General features: G+C 64.6%; 1 protein-coding gene across 2 annotated transcripts; it reads right to left on the bottom strand.

The window, feature by feature from the left end:
- Window positions 1–1,992: 1,992 nt before the first annotated feature.
- On the bottom strand, window positions 1,993–15,624 carry Npepl1 (aminopeptidase like 1). Of its 2 annotated transcripts, none has more exons than XM_048349662.1 (12): window positions 15,408–15,624; window positions 14,721–14,906; window positions 14,163–14,333; window positions 11,703–11,792; window positions 11,290–11,371; window positions 10,136–10,278; window positions 6,467–6,544; window positions 3,816–3,916; window positions 3,564–3,687; window positions 3,124–3,300; window positions 2,780–2,890; window positions 1,993–2,208 (listed from the first exon to the last, which is right to left on the bottom strand). In XM_048349662.1, exons 1-12 carry the CDS (start codon window positions 15,555–15,557, stop codon window positions 2,050–2,052), a joined length of 1,572 nt encoding a protein of 523 aa, XP_048205619.1. In that variant the 5' UTR covers window positions 15,558–15,624; the 3' UTR covers window positions 1,993–2,049. The 2 variants fall into 2 exon arrangements, with proteins under 2 accessions (XP_048205619.1, XP_048205620.1); XM_048349663.1 differs by having other exon boundaries at window positions 3,124–3,256.
- Window positions 15,625–16,184: the final 560 nt, after the last annotated feature.

The raw sequence follows: 16,184 nt of genomic DNA, 5'->3' as shown, positions 1-16,184 counted from the left end.
AACTCAGGCAGCCGGCAAGCGAGCCAGCCCGCGGCTCCCTGCACACGGCTGGCGACTTGGTTCTTCTGGTGACCACTAGTGTTGTCCCATGATTGACCCAAGACAAACCATGGCTCTGGGATGAGCCCCGGAGCGCCCTGGGTCGTGCCAGCCCTTCCCCCCCCCCCCCCGGGCGCCTTGGGCAGCGCCTCTGGCTCCAGCAGGGTAGCCCTGGCTTCTCCCGCCCCTGAGCTCCACTCCCCACGTGGAGGAGGAGTTGGTGTTTTAGGGCGGCTCGCAGGTGGCGCCTAATTAACTAACGCGGGGCGGGGATGATGGCTGGCAGGCCAGGCTGGTCACCCAGGTGGTGAGGGGGGGGGGCGGGCGGTGGGGTGGCACTGGAGGTAAGCAGCTTCCCGGCTGTTCCTGAGCCTGGGGGGTGGGGAGGGTGGGGGGAGGGCGCCTCGGGTTTCTCGCACGCAAGGCCCGACAGGAACACAGCGTTCCAGCCCGAGGCCGCCTTTTGTTCTCCCTGCTGCCGGTGAATGAGAACCAGGCTTTTGAGCTGTTTCTAGTTTTGTTTTCCTGACTGCAGAATCCTCCCTGGACTGATCTCAAGAGCCCTCAGGACCCCGGCGGAAGCTGAATGAAGACAGAAAAACACAAAAAGACCTGTGGTTGGGCCTGGGGAGGACTGGTCGTTCTCCTCCGTGGAAACGCTGCCCCCCTCCCAGTCCGCCCCCACGGGCGGCTGAGCCCAGCTGCACAGGGGGGAGAAGCCTTGTGCCGTTGGGGGCAAGGGGCAGCTGGACTTTGGGGGGCCAGCCTCGCAGCAGCAGGGCCTGACGGTGATCCCCACCATGCCACCTGGGGGGCCAGGACGATTCCGGCGCTGCACGCCTGTCTGGTGGGCACACGCGTGATGCCGGCGTGTACATGTGCGTGGGGCTGCTACCTTTGCAAGGGCTTTTAAATACATTATCTTGTTGGAGGCTCATTTGAGTCAAGGACTCGAGCAGACTGGAAAACAACTCATTTACTGGGTCCCCAACGAGAGGAAGCGGAATGCAGCATGTATTTCTGCTGAATCTCAAACCAAAACAACCTTTTGTTAAAGAACAAACAAATAAACAAGAATGCGGAACACTAATTCACCAGGGAGCACAGTCTGAACCGAGACTGTGGGGAGAGAATGGCAGCAGCAAGCGCACAAGCGTTTATGGGGTGTCGGGGGGCTGGGCCTGCGGGGTCCCCGCGCTCCTATCGCGTTGGGGGCTGGGGGCCTGCCTGCTGGAGCAGGGGCGGGCTTCTGGGGGGAGGGGTCCCCTGGTTCGTCCTGGAGTCACGGCTCCACGCGGGACCCGGGATCTGAATCCTGTCGGAATTTCCGCCCGCCTCTCCGCCTCCGCTCCGCCTCCAGGTTGCGGGGTGCACAGGGCAGGGCGGCCCAGAGGCCCCCCGGGGCCCCCCAGAAGACCAGGGAGCCTCATGGCCTCCACCTCAGGTCCACCCCAAGCCGCCCCTCCGCCCGCCATCAGAACCCCGGGACGCGGCTCCCGGCTGCCCTGCCTGCCCGCCGCCTCGTGACCCACCTCCCCGGCCCTTTGCGGGGGGCTCTAGCTGCTCCCCCCCTCCCCGTCGCCCTGCTGCCGGGCACGCAGGCCCGGCTGTGAGCCTGCAGCTGGGCCCCAGCGCTGAGGCCCCTTTGTGCCCACACAAGGGGGACTCAGTTCCTCCCCTGGCCCTTGACCCCACATCCTGAACCCCCGGCTGGGGTGGGGGGCTGGAGCAGGGCCAGCCTGCCTCGGGCGGGCTCCGGGCGGGTCTCCAGCGGAGGTGGGGGTGCCGAGCCGCCCGGTCCACTCAGCCTCCAGAACACAGGGGCTCCGCGCGTCCCGTGGAGCAGGGTCCCCGCAGCCCGCCCCATGTGTCCGGGACAGGGGCGGGGGGGGGGGGGTTGGCGGGGACCCCACGGCACGACCCCCCCAATTACACAGCAAACCACAGCCCGTCTCAAGATGGAATCTTTTAATTGCTTAAGGGGAATCCACGCGCGGGCGGCGGCGGGGCTCACACGAGCCTGCGTCTCTTCGAGTCCCTCCCCGCCTCGCCCTCCGGGGCGTCCGCCTCGCAGCCCAGGGGCGACACCAGGTGCAGCAGGGGGTCCTCGGAGGCGCGCCCGAACAGCGCCAGCAGCAGGGCCACGCCGAAGCCCGTGGCTCGCTCGCCCTGTGCACGCAGGGCAGAAAGCCATGGGGTCCCGGGGTGCCGTGGTCCCAAGGGCCCGGGTCCCCCCACCTCCCAGCCATGGGGTCCCGGGGTGCCGTGGTCCCAAGGGCCCGGGTCCCCCCACCTCCCAGCCATGGGGTCCCGGGGTGCCGTGGTCCCAAGGGCCCGGGTCCCCCCACCTCCCAGCCATGGGGTCCCGGGGTGCCGTGGTCCCAAGGGCCCGGGTCCCCCCACCTCCCAGCCATGGGGTCCCGGGATGCCGTGGCCCCAAGGGCCCAGGTTCCCCCCCCAGCCATGGGGTCCCAGAACACAAAGTCTCGGCCTTCCCAGCCCTGTCCCGCAGGCCAAGTGGAGCCGGCAACGGGGCGCCCCACGGCTCCCCAGGGTGGGAGGGGTTCCGCCGGGCACACGGCCGCCCTGCTCTGTCCCAGAGGCCGGGGGCTCCGCAGCCGGCCGGACGCTGGGCCAGACCGTGACCCCCAACAGCCCGAGTGCGGGGCGGAGCCGAGGGAGGACAGGGGTGTTAGCGGGGGGGGGGGGGGCGCCCCGCAAGGGCGAGGCCCGCACTCACGGCGTGCACGGGAGCGGCGATGTCCACGTGGACCCAGACCCCCGGCCAGTCAAAGCCGATGTGGGAGGCGATGAAGAGGCCCGCGCACGAGCTGGGGCTGTTGTCTCTGTCCTGAGGGGGCCAGAGGGCGGTGTGGGCGCCCGCTCCCACCCACCCTGCCCCCCCTTTCCTCAGCCACCCCCTCCCTGCGGTCTTCAAGGCCCCCAGGCGGGTCGAGGGACCCCGGGGCAGGACACCCGGCCGGGAGGGCTCCCCTGGAAGGCTACGGAGGCCAGACCCGCGTGACGTGGGGCGTGGGGTGGCTACTGCCCGCCCCCTGCCCCCCGTGCCCCCCCCCCGCCTACCGCCACCGAGTTCTTCATGTCGGCCACGGCCGAGGTGAACTCGCTGAAGTGCAGCTCGGGGCAGTAGACGAGCGGGTGCACCAGGTCCCCGCACTGCCGGCCCGCCTTCACGCACGCCGCCTCCCACTCCGCCCTGTTGGTCAGCACGGCCGCGTGGTACTTCCCCGTCGCGATGCTCTGGGCAGACGGCACCCGGGCCCCGGGGCCCCCGGGGAAAACGTGACGGACACGCGAGACCAGGCCGGAGCGAGGCGGGGAGGGGGCCACACAGGAAGAGGAACAGTGAGCATCAGCCCCTCGGGGGGACGGGGCCTTTCCCACGCACCCCGCCTTCTCCCGCGGGAGCTGGGACCAGGGACAACAGCGCCAAGCCCCATCTGCCTCCCCACCCCGGGCCGAGCAGACTCAGGCTCTTGGGGTGCAGAGCGAGAGGCCCCCACCTGCGCCCCCGTGAGCGTGGCCATGTCCAGGATGATGTCAGCTCCCAGGTCTTTGCAGGCGTAGGACACGCCGTCCGCCAGCACCAGCCTGCCCTCCGCGTCCGTGTTGTTGATTTCCACGGTCCTGGGGGGACGAGGGGGGGGTGGCAGAGACCTCAGCTCAGGGGTGCCCAGTGGCCCCCGGCACCCCTGCCTGCGTGCCGGAGGCTCCCCGCGCCGAGGCTGGCCCGACGGGGAGCCCCGCGGCCTTACTTTCCCGAGTAGAGCAGGTGGATGTCGTCGGGCCGCGTGGAGTGGGGGCCCACTGCATTCTCGGCCAGGCAGAACACGGCGTGGAGGTTGTCTCTGAAGCCCTGGGGAAGACGCGACGGAGGGCCCGGTTAGACGGGGGCTGCCCGTCTCTCAGGGAGCCCCCTCAGACTCACAGACAGCTGGGGAGGGATGGACAGATATCCCCAGAGGCAGAGAACAGCGCTCAGCCCCGGAGCTCTCCTGCTGCCAGCCCGGGCAGTCCTGGCAGGTCCTGGGCCAATGCAGGGGAAGGTATCCCAAGCGAGGAGAGGCTAGAAGCTTTGAGGCCTGGGCGCTGCTTAGGCTGGGGGGGGGGGCTCAAAGGCCTGTTCCCCTACCTCCAATCTGCAATTTCAGCACGGGTGGATTGCTCCCAGCTGCCCCCAGAGCCACACGCTGGCTCTTTCTGCAGGTTATGAGAGCCCTAAGCAAGCGTGGATCTGGCCTGTGAAATTTTGGGTACCAGGCCCTTGTCGGTGCATTGCTGGTGAAGACGCTCGCCGCGTCTGCCGGCTCTTTCTAGTTTAATAACTGTATCCTTGGCGGTGCAGAAACTTTCTAGTTTGATGTCATCCTACTTCCCAAGTCCCTCTCCTATCTGCTGTGCCCCTGGGACTCTGCTCAAAGTTCCCACCTCTGCCTGTGAGTTCTAGTGTTTCTCCTAGTCCTTCTTGCTGTCATTTCAAAGTTTGGGGTCTGACGTTGGGGTCTTGGATCCACTTTGAGCTATTTGCTCATAGTGATAGACAGGGATGTACTTTTTGTTTGCTGCTTATAGATGTCCAGTTTTCCCAACACCTGTTATCAATGAGGCTATTTTTTCCCACCATATATCTTTGGCTCCCTTATCAAATATCAGCTCATTTTAAGTATAGGGTTTTATTTCTGGGTCTTCTAGTTGGTTCCATTGATCTTCAGGTCTGTTTTTGTGCCAATGCCAAGATGTTGTTGTTACAGCTCTGTAGTAGAGCTTGATGTTTGGGATTGTGATAACACCAGCATATTTTTTTTTTTTGCCTGAAATTGCTTTGGCTATTCAAGGTCTTTTGTTTTTCCATATGAATATTTGGATTGCTTTCTCTATCTCAGTAAAGAACTTCACTGGGATTTTTATGGGGATTGCATTAAATTTATAGACCACTTTTGTCAGTATGGCCATTTTTACAATATTAATTCTATCTATCCATGAACATGGAATGTCTTCCTATTTCCTAATGTCATCTTTGATTTCTTTTTTTTTCACATTTTTATAGTTTTTGCTATAAAAGTTTTTTTGCTTCTTTGGTTAGGTCTATTTCTAAATATTTTATATCCAGTATAATATCCAGAACATACAAGGAGCCCAAGCAACTAATCCCGAACCTAATAAACCAATTACTAAATGGGCTGAGGAGCTAAGGAGAAGAGGTAAAAATGGCAAAGAAACACACGAGGAAATGCTCATCATCCCTGGCCATAAAGGAAACACAAATCAAAACAACTCAGATTCCATCTCTCCCCAATGAGACTGGCCAACACGGTGAATGCGAACAACAAAAACAATATCGGTGGGGATGTGGGGACAAAGGACCCCTACTGCACTGCTGGTGGGATATAAACGAGTACAACCACTCTAGAAAGCAGTCTGGAGTCCTCAGAAAACGAAACATGGACCTTCCCTACGACCCAGCCATGCCACTCCTGGGCGTCTACCCTGAACATCACGAGCCAGGGTATGTGAAAGACACCTGCCCATCCATGTTCATGGCTGCACTATTCACAATAGCTAAGATAGGGAAGCATCCCAGATGCCCTACATACACGAGTGGATCCAAACAATGGCGTACCTATACACGGTGGAATCTCACCCAGCCATTAGAAAGAGCAACACAATGTCACTTTCAGGGAGATGGATGGAACTAGAACAAACCATGTTAAGTGAGGTAAGCCATGCTCAGAGTGACAAAGGGCACGTGTTTGCTCTCGTATGTGGAAGCGAGATCTAAAATACACCGGGACATAACCCACTATACAGGTCTCTGGGCATTCGCATGCAGTGAGGCCAGAGGGGGACACTCTTAGGAGAGGCACAGAAAGGTGCAATGCCTATATCCCTCCGACCACACACAACAGCACGCATCTAAATGAACTCCAGGAAATGGAAACAGGAGGTGTTTGGTTTTCCTTGCTTGCTGCTTTTGTTTTCTTTGTGTCCCGTTTGTCGGAGTGTCTTTGGGAGTATAAGGGGGGCACGGAAATGGAGAGACGAAGGTGAACGAGCGTGGCAGTGGCACTCGCCAGACACTACGCTGACAATGAGCGGTGCAGCTCGCGGGTGGGGTGGAAGGGAAAAACTGGGAGGGAGGACAGGGTGACGCGTCCAGAGGATATGGGCTCCTCCCCTAACGTATGGAACCGAAACCCCTCTGTTTTTAGGATTTCCAACTTAAAAGAAGAAACAAAGGAACAGCTCCGGAAGAAGGCGAGGAGCCCTCAGGGGCCACCAAGGACCCCGCGTGCAGAGGAAGGGCGAGTCTAGCTGTGCGGATTGCGGGGGTGGGGGGGGGCAGCCTGAGGCAAGGGCGAGGCCCCCGGGAGAAGCCACGGCAGCCCCTGTGGGGACAGGGCCTCACCTGCTTGATGGCAGCTCTGAAGGCCCCCAGGATGGCGGCGGCGCCCCCACAATCGCGCTTCATCCCCGGCATGGTCGTCTGCAGTGGTACCAAGACATCAAGAGAGACGGTGAGTCACGGACACGGAACCGGCTGACAGCGGCTCACGTGGCCCCCACGGCCGGCCACGCGAGCCCCCGTGGAACTCATGAGATCGCCCCAGGCCGAGGGGGCGCGCTCTAGAAGCAAGGAGGGGGCCCTTTCGTTTCCGGACAGCCCCGGCGCTCCCGAGCACACGTGGCCGGGGAAGGCCCACGAGCCCCCGGGCCTGCCGGCCTGCGTGGCCGGCCCCCTCCCTCCTCCATGTCACCTCCTGAGAGCGGATACCCGCGGTTCGGTTCCCGACTAAACTGAATGGGCAGGTTCACGTGTGAAGCCGACAGCAGGTCCCCAGACGTACGGATTGCAGCTTCAAGTGCACAGAGTGATTTCTGAACCTTTATTGTATGACGCGAGCCTTGAATTTTAGTGGAAAGCATTTTCAGACGCAAATGGAGCTGCTTTTATAATGAAGCCGAATGAAAAGGAGCGAGCTAGCACTATTGAGAAGAAGCCATCTTTCTGACCTACTGGGCAGGAAAGCGCAGGATTGTTTAAATAGGAAAAAATGGAGCAACGAGTCTGGCTGGCATCCTACGGCTTCAGAGCGCCCCGCAAGGAACAAGCATCCCCTCGGTTTCTCCAACGCCCGATGCCTCTCCCACGTTTACAAAAGGTCCCCTGCCTTTCCCCCTCGGTTGACCTTTGAACCCGTAGCATGGAAGCTGTGATGGGGGAAAATGGGGAGAATGTCACCATCGAGGTCACGGCCCCCAAGTGAAGAAGGGGTCCCTAGCTTTTTCCCCTTGGAAAACTAAAGCCGCCCCCAAGCGCCCCACGCGAACCCCAGGAGCCTCCGTCTCCCGCTCTCCTGAAGTCAGAGCTCTGGAAACTTGAGGGCTCTGGCCCCCGGCTCTCTGGGGCCCACCAGTTGTCCGGCGAGCGCACCGGGCCGGGGGAATGTGTTCCCAACGTCACGAAAGAAGGGAGCGTGTCCACACGTGGAGCTTCTGCCTGACTCTGCACGTTAACGCGCTCCACACAACCCACGTGAGATCACAGAAATCACACGCGCCAGGCCCGAGGTGGACCTTCTCACACAACTGCAGAGTCGTCCTGCAGCCATTTAAAACACCCCACCCCCACCTCCAGTGCCACCTGTGGAGTTTCGGTGTTGCAGCAAAGATCGTCCACAGTTAACTGAGGAGGCCTGCAGCTTTCAACGGTGGGAGGCCCTGACTTTCTTGGCACATTTCAACTGAAATGACATCAAGACGGACAGATGTGGGGGGCAGAGGCGAGGCCCCAACTGACTTCTATCAAGCAGACACTAAGGGAACTGGCAAAAAAACCAAAAAAATACGCGGGAATGCACATTTCTAACTCTTTCTCATTTTGGAAAGTTATTTTTGTAAGATTAGACTCTTTTAGAGAACAGATTTGTTGTCATTTTCAAACAAATTATCGCTATCTTTGACGCTTCTGAGTTTTAATTGCCACTGAGTACGCAGCACAAAGGTAAACAGAAGGGCTTAGGGGCCGGCGCTTTCCAGTGTGAGGCGGGGTTCCGGGAGGCGGAGCAGAAGCGGGGGAGAGCCGTGCGCACGCCCCCTCCGGGTACCCCCCCCACCTGCCACCTGAGATGGGGAGCTCGGCTGGCCTTTGGAGAAGGGGCCGTTCCCACATCCGTGCCCTCGAGGTGGCGCCTGGGTGAGAGCCTGCTAGGTGCACTTCCACGCCTGTCTCAGACTGTGCGTGCAGATCCAGCCACGTGCCGGGCCCCATGAACGCCCCGGGAGGCTGAGGCTCACCCCAAAGGGATGCCAGCCCATTCTGAGTACGGAGATACTTGAGCTGGTTATAAAAATAAATTCAAAAAAGAGACTCAAGAAGACTCGTGGTGTGGTCACACCAGCCCCGCTGTCCACACGCCTGCAGACCGGTCTCGCCACGGAAGAGGCCAGGATCCTGACCCTGCCCCCCCATGGCACAGTGCCTGCGGCTGGATAAAATGGCGCATGCCTACGCCCCCCCCCCCCCCCGCCCTGTGACAGAGGGAGGCGTGGGTAAAGAGGATCGTAGCGTAGGCTGGTCCAGGCATGCAGGGAGAGCCTGTCTTGAAAATAAGCAATGCAAAGGGGTAGAGGAGAGGCGCTGACAAGTGTGAGTCCTGAGTCAGGGAGGGAGGGAGGGAGGGAGGGAGGGAAGGGAGGGAGGGAAGGAAGGAAGGAAGGAGGGAGGGAGGGAGGGAGGAGGGAAGGAAGGAGGGAGGGAGGGAGGGAGGGAGGGAAGGAAGGAGGGAGGGAGGGAGGGAGGGAGGGAGGGAAGGAAGGAAGGAGGGAGGGAGGGAGGGAGGGAGGAAGGAAGGAGGGAAGGAAGGAAGGAAGGAAGAAGGAGGGAGGGAAGGAGGGAAAGAAGGAGGGAAGGAAGGAAGGAAGGAAGGGAGGGAGGGAGGGAGGGAGGGAGGGAGGAAGGAAGGAAGGAAGGAAGGAAGGAAGGAGAAGGAGGGAGGGAAGGAGGGAAAGAAGGAGGGAAGGAAGGAAGGAAGGAAGGAAGGGAGGGAGGGAGGGAGGGAGGGAGGGAGGAAGGGAGGGAGGAAGGGAGGGAGGGAGGAAGGAAGGAAGGAAAGGAGCTCCTCGCAGTTTAATCCTCAGACGCACTGCATGGAGGCCCCACAGCAGAGCTGGCTCCTGGCTAGCAGTGGTCCAGCCTGAAGACCCCCACCCCACATCAATGCAACCGCCGGTTCATCCTACAGACCAAGATGGAGACTCGCATGGTTTCCTATTAAAAATATATTAATGATATTCGAAGTGTTAATATGCTGCTGTTTTCTTCAGTGGTGCTGGAATATTTATTTTCTTTTCAATTTTCCCCCCTGCACGATAATATCTACGGAATTCAACAAAAGAATATTTGCTGTTGCCGGTAGGGTAACTTTTAAACTTGCATTATTAATTTCATTTCCTGAGTAGTCTGGAAACGCTTTTGTTGTTTAGAAGAGAAGTTAAGAACTGACTACCCCGCTCCTGGTACTGCAGCACACCAGTGCTCACAAGGTGCGGGCATCCCCCCCCCCCCAGCGGCGTCGCTGGGACAGATGAGTGGGGGGCAAGAGAGGGGCGCCCCGCTGCCCCAGCCCGGCCGAGGCCGCCAGCTGGGAGCCAAGGCCTCCTGAGTTCACACGGGGCCAAAACCAGCCATCAACGGGACGCCTTCCTGTGTCCTCCAACACCCTCTGGGCCAGGAGGACACGTCGAGTCTCCCCACCAGCGTACTCTCTGGGATGTGGGGGGGACACGGGCGTCACCCCGCTTTTGAACCTTGCCTCCCTGGGCTCTGCTCTCTACTCCACTCATCGTTTCTGTGGCTCCTTTCTGGGTGCTGCCCGGACTCTTTGGTCCCCGACCGGTGCTTGGAGTGAGGGTTCGGAGGCCGGGCTTCCAGCCTGAACCGGGCTCTCTCTTTGGAACGGGAACAGCCTGGCAGACTCGGAGCTCCCCCACACCTCCTGCCCCCAGCCCCCGCCCCCCTTCGCCCCCGTCTGGGGCAGTGGACCGGCTGGCCCCCCCTCCCCAGGGCGCCCCTCACCTTCCCTTTGATGCTGAGGCCCCCGGTGTCGTAGACGATGCCCTTGCCCACCCAGGCGATGGTCTGCGTGGCTCCAGCAGGCGTGTGGCTGAGGACGGCCAGGGCCGGGGGCCGGAGGGCAGCTTTGCCGACCCCATAGATCCCTGCGGGGGGGGGGCGGGTGAGGCTCAGGCGGCGCTGGGACCCCCTGGTCGGGCAGTAGACGGCTGGGCTGCCCAGCCCGGGCTCCTGGCCAGCACGGGGCGGGGGATGCGAACGGGGCGCAGCTCCTGACACCGCGTCAAGTGCCGCTGGGCCACGTGGGCCGGACGTCCGAGGGGCGCCGGGCCTGCCCGCTCTCCGCTCCCACGGCCTCTCTTCCCGGGAAAAGCGGGGCCTGCTGGAGGGCAGAGGCCGGGCCTCCAGACGCCCCTCGCCACTGGGCCGAACGATGACAGCAACGGTGACAGAAGTAGCGGCCTCCTGACAAACTCCCACGCGTGCTGCGGGACTCGCGCGAGCGTCACCTCCCCTGAGAAGCTCAGGTCCCCCCGCGGAGCGGGGGGCTTGACGGGCCTTGGGCCTCGCCCCTAGGGGCCTGCGGAGACCTCGGGCCCCGGCTCACACCTCCCCACTCTCCCTGGACACCCTGCGGGCGCAGCGCAGCCGTCCCGGGAGCTGCCCTAAGAGGGGTCTGCAGCCGGAGCCTTCCCGAAAGCTCCTGACGCCCCCCGCCCCCCCCCCCCCGGCAGCCCAGCCCTCGGGCTCCCTCCTGCCAGTCCTGGGAAGTTGGGGAGATGCGGAGGAAGAGGGAGAGTCGCGGGGGTGGGGTGGGGGCAGCATGGTCATGGGAATGACTTAGGGGACACTTTTCAGACGGACGGCCATCCTCAAAGGCCCCGACGTGGACACAGACCGGGGTGTTCCGGGGCCCGAAAGGCCCTGTGTGCTGCCCAGAGAGCGGGGAGGGCGGGGTGCAGGAAGAACCGGGGTCTGGCGGCTTCCAGAACGGCTGCCCGTACCTCCCCAAAGGACTGCCTGCTTCCCAGAACCCGGGACCCGGGCTGAGGGTTCGAGTCCCAAAGCCACATGACGTCCGAGACCCCCTGCCACATGCCCCCCCTCGGCCCCCCCCCGCCCAGGTGCCCCTGGCCACGCCCTCCAGCCCCACACACCTCCAAATCCTCTGGTCTTCAGTTCCTCATCCCGAATGACCGTGGGGGCGATCCCCAGCTCTTTCCCGACTTTGCTAATCTCCTGGATGTGTTCATGGAAAAAAAACCAAAGACAAAGCGGAGACACGTGAGGGAGGCCTGACTCAAGGTGGCGGAGGGCCCCGGCCCCGCGTGACTGGGCCCCGAGAAGCCCACCCCCACCCCCCCCCGCCCGGCTTCCTGCAGCTCCGGGCTGCAGTCCCTCGGTGGGCCTCCCCGAGTCCCCTGGCGGAGGCCGCTGGCCTCCTGGGACGGGGAGGATGGCCGAACCGTAAGCAGCCCTCGCCTCGCGGGTGCGTGGACGGGCCTTGGCCTGGGGTGGAGCCCTCCCCACCCGCCGGCGTCCGCCCTCCCCGGCGCCCCAGAGCACCAACCTCGAGGAAGATGTCGGTGTTCATCTCGTTGCAGGGCGTGTCCACGATGCGAGCTGCCAGCCGCACGCCCTCCGTGGTGCTGGTTAAGCACTAGAGAAACGGAAAGGCCATCACTGGGGCCCTGGGACCGGGGGGGGGGGGGCGGGGGGAGCGTCCCGTCCTCATCCGTCTCCCCAGGGACACAAAGATGTCAGAAGCCACCAAGTTCCTAGAGAGACTTTGGGGCCACTCACAGGGCATCAGGAGAGGAAGAGGGACGGGGCCAGCGGCTCACGCCTGTCACCCCAGCGGCTCAGGAGGCTGAGGGCTGAGGACTGCGCTTTGAAGCCAGCCTGGGCCGGCTCTGAAACGCTTAGCTCCAATAAACTAATAATAAGAGCTGCAAGTGGCGCTGCGGCTCAAGTGGTAGAGCGCAGGCCTGGAGCACAGAGAGGCTCAGGGACAGCGCCCAGGCCCGGAGATGCTTCTGGATTCTCTGCACATCAGCCGGGTGCTTCCAGGTGCCCTTTCCTCGTGGGTCCATGTGTCACAGGCCCCAGGAGGGCGCTGGCTGCCCCGCTTGTCCGTGGACAGCCTGCTTTGCGCACGGACGAGGAAGGAAGCATAGGGTGGACACCGCCACAGGGAGGTCACGTGTCACCTGGCACCGGTGGGGGGGGGGAGGTACCCAAGAACGTGCACCTAGCCAGCTCCGGGTGGTTCCGACCCCAGTGGACCTCAGTGCTAGGGAAGGTGGCTCAGAGAGGGTCGCCACGCAAGTGCTGACCCAAGTCTTCCCCAGCCCGGCCCAAGATCCCTGCCCGCCCTCTTCTCTTCCCACAGATCTGTGCTCTCGGCTGACCCCAAGCTCCTGGCCCCCCTCAGTCCCCACCGTCCATGCCGGGGCCTCCCGGTCCCCAGACAGCTGTGTGCGTCAGCGCCTCGGCGCTGGCCGGGAGCGGATATTAAGAGCCGAGCAGCGAGGGGCCCGCGGGGGCAGCGGCACCGAGTTCATCACCGCCTGGCGGGTCGATTCCGCCGCCCCCGCCGCGGGCTGATGACCGGGAGAGCCGCTGCCTGTCCCAGGTAATTAAACCCCTCGAGGTAGGGGCCCGGGGGCTGACAGCTCGATAGGACTCGTCCCGCCTGTCAGTGGCCGGGCCTCCAGAGAGGCGGACGTGACCCGGCCGCCCCAGGGGCCCCACGCCCCGCACGAGGAAGGCAGCGGGAGCAAGAGGAGCCCAGGCCTCCCTGTGCGCACGGCCAGGGGCAGGCAGGCCGCTCGCTCCCTCCCTCCGCGTTCGCCTGAGAACCTACTGTGTGCGGGCCTCAGGCTAGACTCACAGTCCACGCTGCCCGAGGGACCGAGGCCCGCACCCGATGACCACGGGCCAGTCCTCGGAGTGGCGGAACACGAGGCCACAGGACTGGGTGGGGAGGGAGAGGTTAGAGAGAGAGGCCAGGAAAGGCCGCGTGGGGTGTCAGACGTGAAGCGAGCTGGCTAAGCTGGAAGACGGTGAAGTGGAGCGTAAGGCCCATCGTGGCGGGGCGGGAGCTGGCCAGGGAGACAAGGGCTTGGAGTGGGCGGGCGGGCGGGGCGGGGGGTGGGGCGTGAAGCCCTGGGCTCTCGCCTGGCACCTGCTGGAAGACAGGCCTGGGGCTCAGGAAGCCCCCCCACCCCCCGCCCCCAGGCCCAGGGAGGAGCGGCCATCAGCGTCTGACAGCCAGCTGGAGCCCAAGGTGTCTGCCACCACTCCGAGTGGGGAGGAGGAGGCCAGAGGGGACATGGGGGGCGAGGGCGGGGGCAGCGGGGAGCGGGGAGAAGCGCTGGCTGGCTGGGGCCGGCGGGGAGCCGGGGACGAGATCCCGGGAGAGGGGTGATCTGGTCCAGGAGGCAGGCAGGCAGGCACACAGACCATCCGAAATGGCAGGAGGGGGTGGGTGAGTGGGCGGGAGAGGGAATTCACTGAGCAAAGCAATTAGACAATGTTTGTGACAAAGTTTGGCAATAAAGAGAGAAAAGAGAGTGGATCCAAGATGGCACAGATGGGAGCGAGCTCCCACTTCCTCATCGAGAGAAGAACAGACCAAGCAGCTGCTCAGGGCCAACCTGGGGCTGAAGGCGGAAGTAGGAGGGACAGGGTGGACCAGGCCACTGGAAAGGGAGCGTGCGCCCGGCCCGACCCGCACTGACAGCCTGGGACTCACTTCTGGTCCAGCCTGCCTGCAAAGGAGCCTTCCCTAATCGTAGGCTTGGGTAAAATAACACAAGTAAAAAAGGCTCTGCGATGAGGGAGGAGATGTGCAGTGGCACTAGGTAGATGCTCAATAAACGCGAAACAGAACGGCACTGCACAAACAAAGCCCACGCCGCTGGAGAGGGGCCCACTGAGCTCTTGGGGCTCCCGGGAACCCAGGAAGCCTTTCCCTGGGGAAGGGAGCTCCCAAGGACACACATGGTCTGCCCCTCCAGATACCCACTTGCAATGTGGACACTTCCACAGGCCCATTGTCTTGTCCCACTAGGAAGAACTCCACGGTGACCGTCCTCTTTTCCGTACGACGGGAAGCCCCGGAGCGGTAGGTGAAGAGCGGGAAGGCCCGGGCCAGGGCACAAGCTGAGGCAAAGATGTCGGGCTGCTCACAGACCATCTGCGGGGGGGAGAAAGGCAGGGCGGGCGCGGGAGCTGCCGTCAGGAGCTGCCTGACAGCCTCATTGCAGCAAGGCACCCCCATACCTACACCACCGGGGATAAAACCAGAGGTGCTGTTCTGGGTACCCAAGCACCCCGAAAGCTCCAGAAGACAATCGCGGTGCCGTCCACCGCCCGAGAGGCAGGCCCAGACTGCAGCTGTGCCCCGGGAAATCTAAGTGGGAAGCTCAGATCTTCCACTCAACTGGTGTGGGGGTACAGCCCGGCATGGGGACGGGCTGCAGGTGGGGGTTACGGAGTGTGAGCCCCCGGGGGGGGGGCCCTGGGGCCTGTCCGTCCGCCCGGGGCGGCGGGCTTCGTGGCCACAGGCGCTGTCTGCACTCACCACGATGCAGCGATGGGTCCCGGGCGGCAGGCAGGTCCGCACCAGCCTGGTGATGAAGTGGGCGGCCGAGGGGCTGTTGTGGCGGCTCACGCGGGGCGGCAGGGCGGCCACCGTGGCGCAGTTGAGGTACAGGGGGCAGCTGTCGGTGGGGTTGGGGTTGAGGGTGGCCAGGGCAGCTTGCCAGAGCTGGACGGGAGGGAGGGCAGGAGGGCGCGGCGTCAGGGGGGCCTGCCGGGCCGGGCGCCCTGTGCCCCAGCACCCCGCGCGCCCCCCGCTCTCCTTCCCAGCGCCCCCGCGCGGCCCGGGGCCTCGTGTCTGGCGGGCGCCCTTCCGCCCTGGCGGGGCTAGGCCCGGGCTGGCGGGGCCCTCGGGGACCCTCTGCTTTCAACACCGGAAGCGCGGGCTCCGGGGCCTCGCCGCTCCCACGGAAGCGGGGTCAGGGGTCAGGGCCACGAGGCGAGGCGCGCCGCGCGGGCGCGGGCCTGGGGCCTCCGGGGCGCCGGGCGCGGGCCCGGGCGCAGGTGGCGCGGCCGGGGCGGGCGGGCGGGCGGCCGGGGCGGGCGGGGCCGGGGCCGAGACAATGGCCGGGCCCGGGTGCGCCGGGGCCTGCGGGCGGGACGAGGCGGGGCGCGCGCCGGGCCGGGCCGGGCTCCCCGGGCGCGGGGCGGCCGCCGCCCGCCTGCTCACCTCCTCGGTGACCCGGGGCTGCAGCTTCCCGCGGACGTGGCTCCAGGGCACGCGGTGCAGGTGGTGCAGCCGCCCGAGCAGCAGCAGGGGCCGGCTCTGCGGGTCCGCGTCGCCCGCGCTCGCCTGGAACTGCAGCCCCACGTTCGCCATCTTCCCCGCGCACCCCCGGCCCGGCCCCGGCCCCGGCCCCGGCCCCGCGCCCCGCGGCCCCGCTCCCCGCCGCGGCCCGGCTCCCCGGCGCCGCCCCGGCCCGCCCCGCCGCGCCTCCCCCGCCGCCCGCCGGGGGCCTCGGGCTGCAGGGCCCGCCCGGGGCGCGAGGGGGCGCCGGCGGCGGCGGGGCGCGGGGCCGCGGGGCGCGGGGCGGGGCGGGGACGGCGCGGGGCCGGGCGCGGGCGGGGAGCGGGGCCTCCTCCGCCCGCCTCGCTTCCAGGCCCCGGCCAGGCCTGGCCGGCCCGGCCCGCTCTGCCCGCCCGGACCTCCGGGAACCCCAGCGCCGGGTGGACGGCCGGGAGGGGAGCCCGGGCCCCGGGGTGGGGTGGGGGGTGACCCCGCCGCCCTCCAGGTCCCCCGGTGACCCCGCCCGGCCGCCTCCCCGTGGCTCCAGGCCTCGACGTCCACCTACCTCCGCCCGGTTCCAAGGGCCGTGCCTCGGACTCGGTCTCCACCACCCATCTTAAAACAAAACACAGCAGAGCCGACGCCGCAGCCCGGCTGCCCCCACCCCACCCACCCATCCACCCACCCACCCACCCACCGTCACCAAGCCACAAGCCAGCC

The sequence above is a fragment of the Perognathus longimembris genome, chromosome 6 (assembly GCF_023159225.1).
Source record: "Perognathus longimembris pacificus isolate PPM17 chromosome 6, ASM2315922v1, whole genome shotgun sequence".
In the NCBI taxonomy this organism is placed as follows: Eukaryota; Metazoa; Chordata; class Mammalia; order Rodentia; family Heteromyidae; genus Perognathus; species Perognathus longimembris.
The sequence above is the reverse complement of the archived record's forward strand: the minus strand, read 5'-3'. Positions and strand labels throughout refer to the sequence as shown.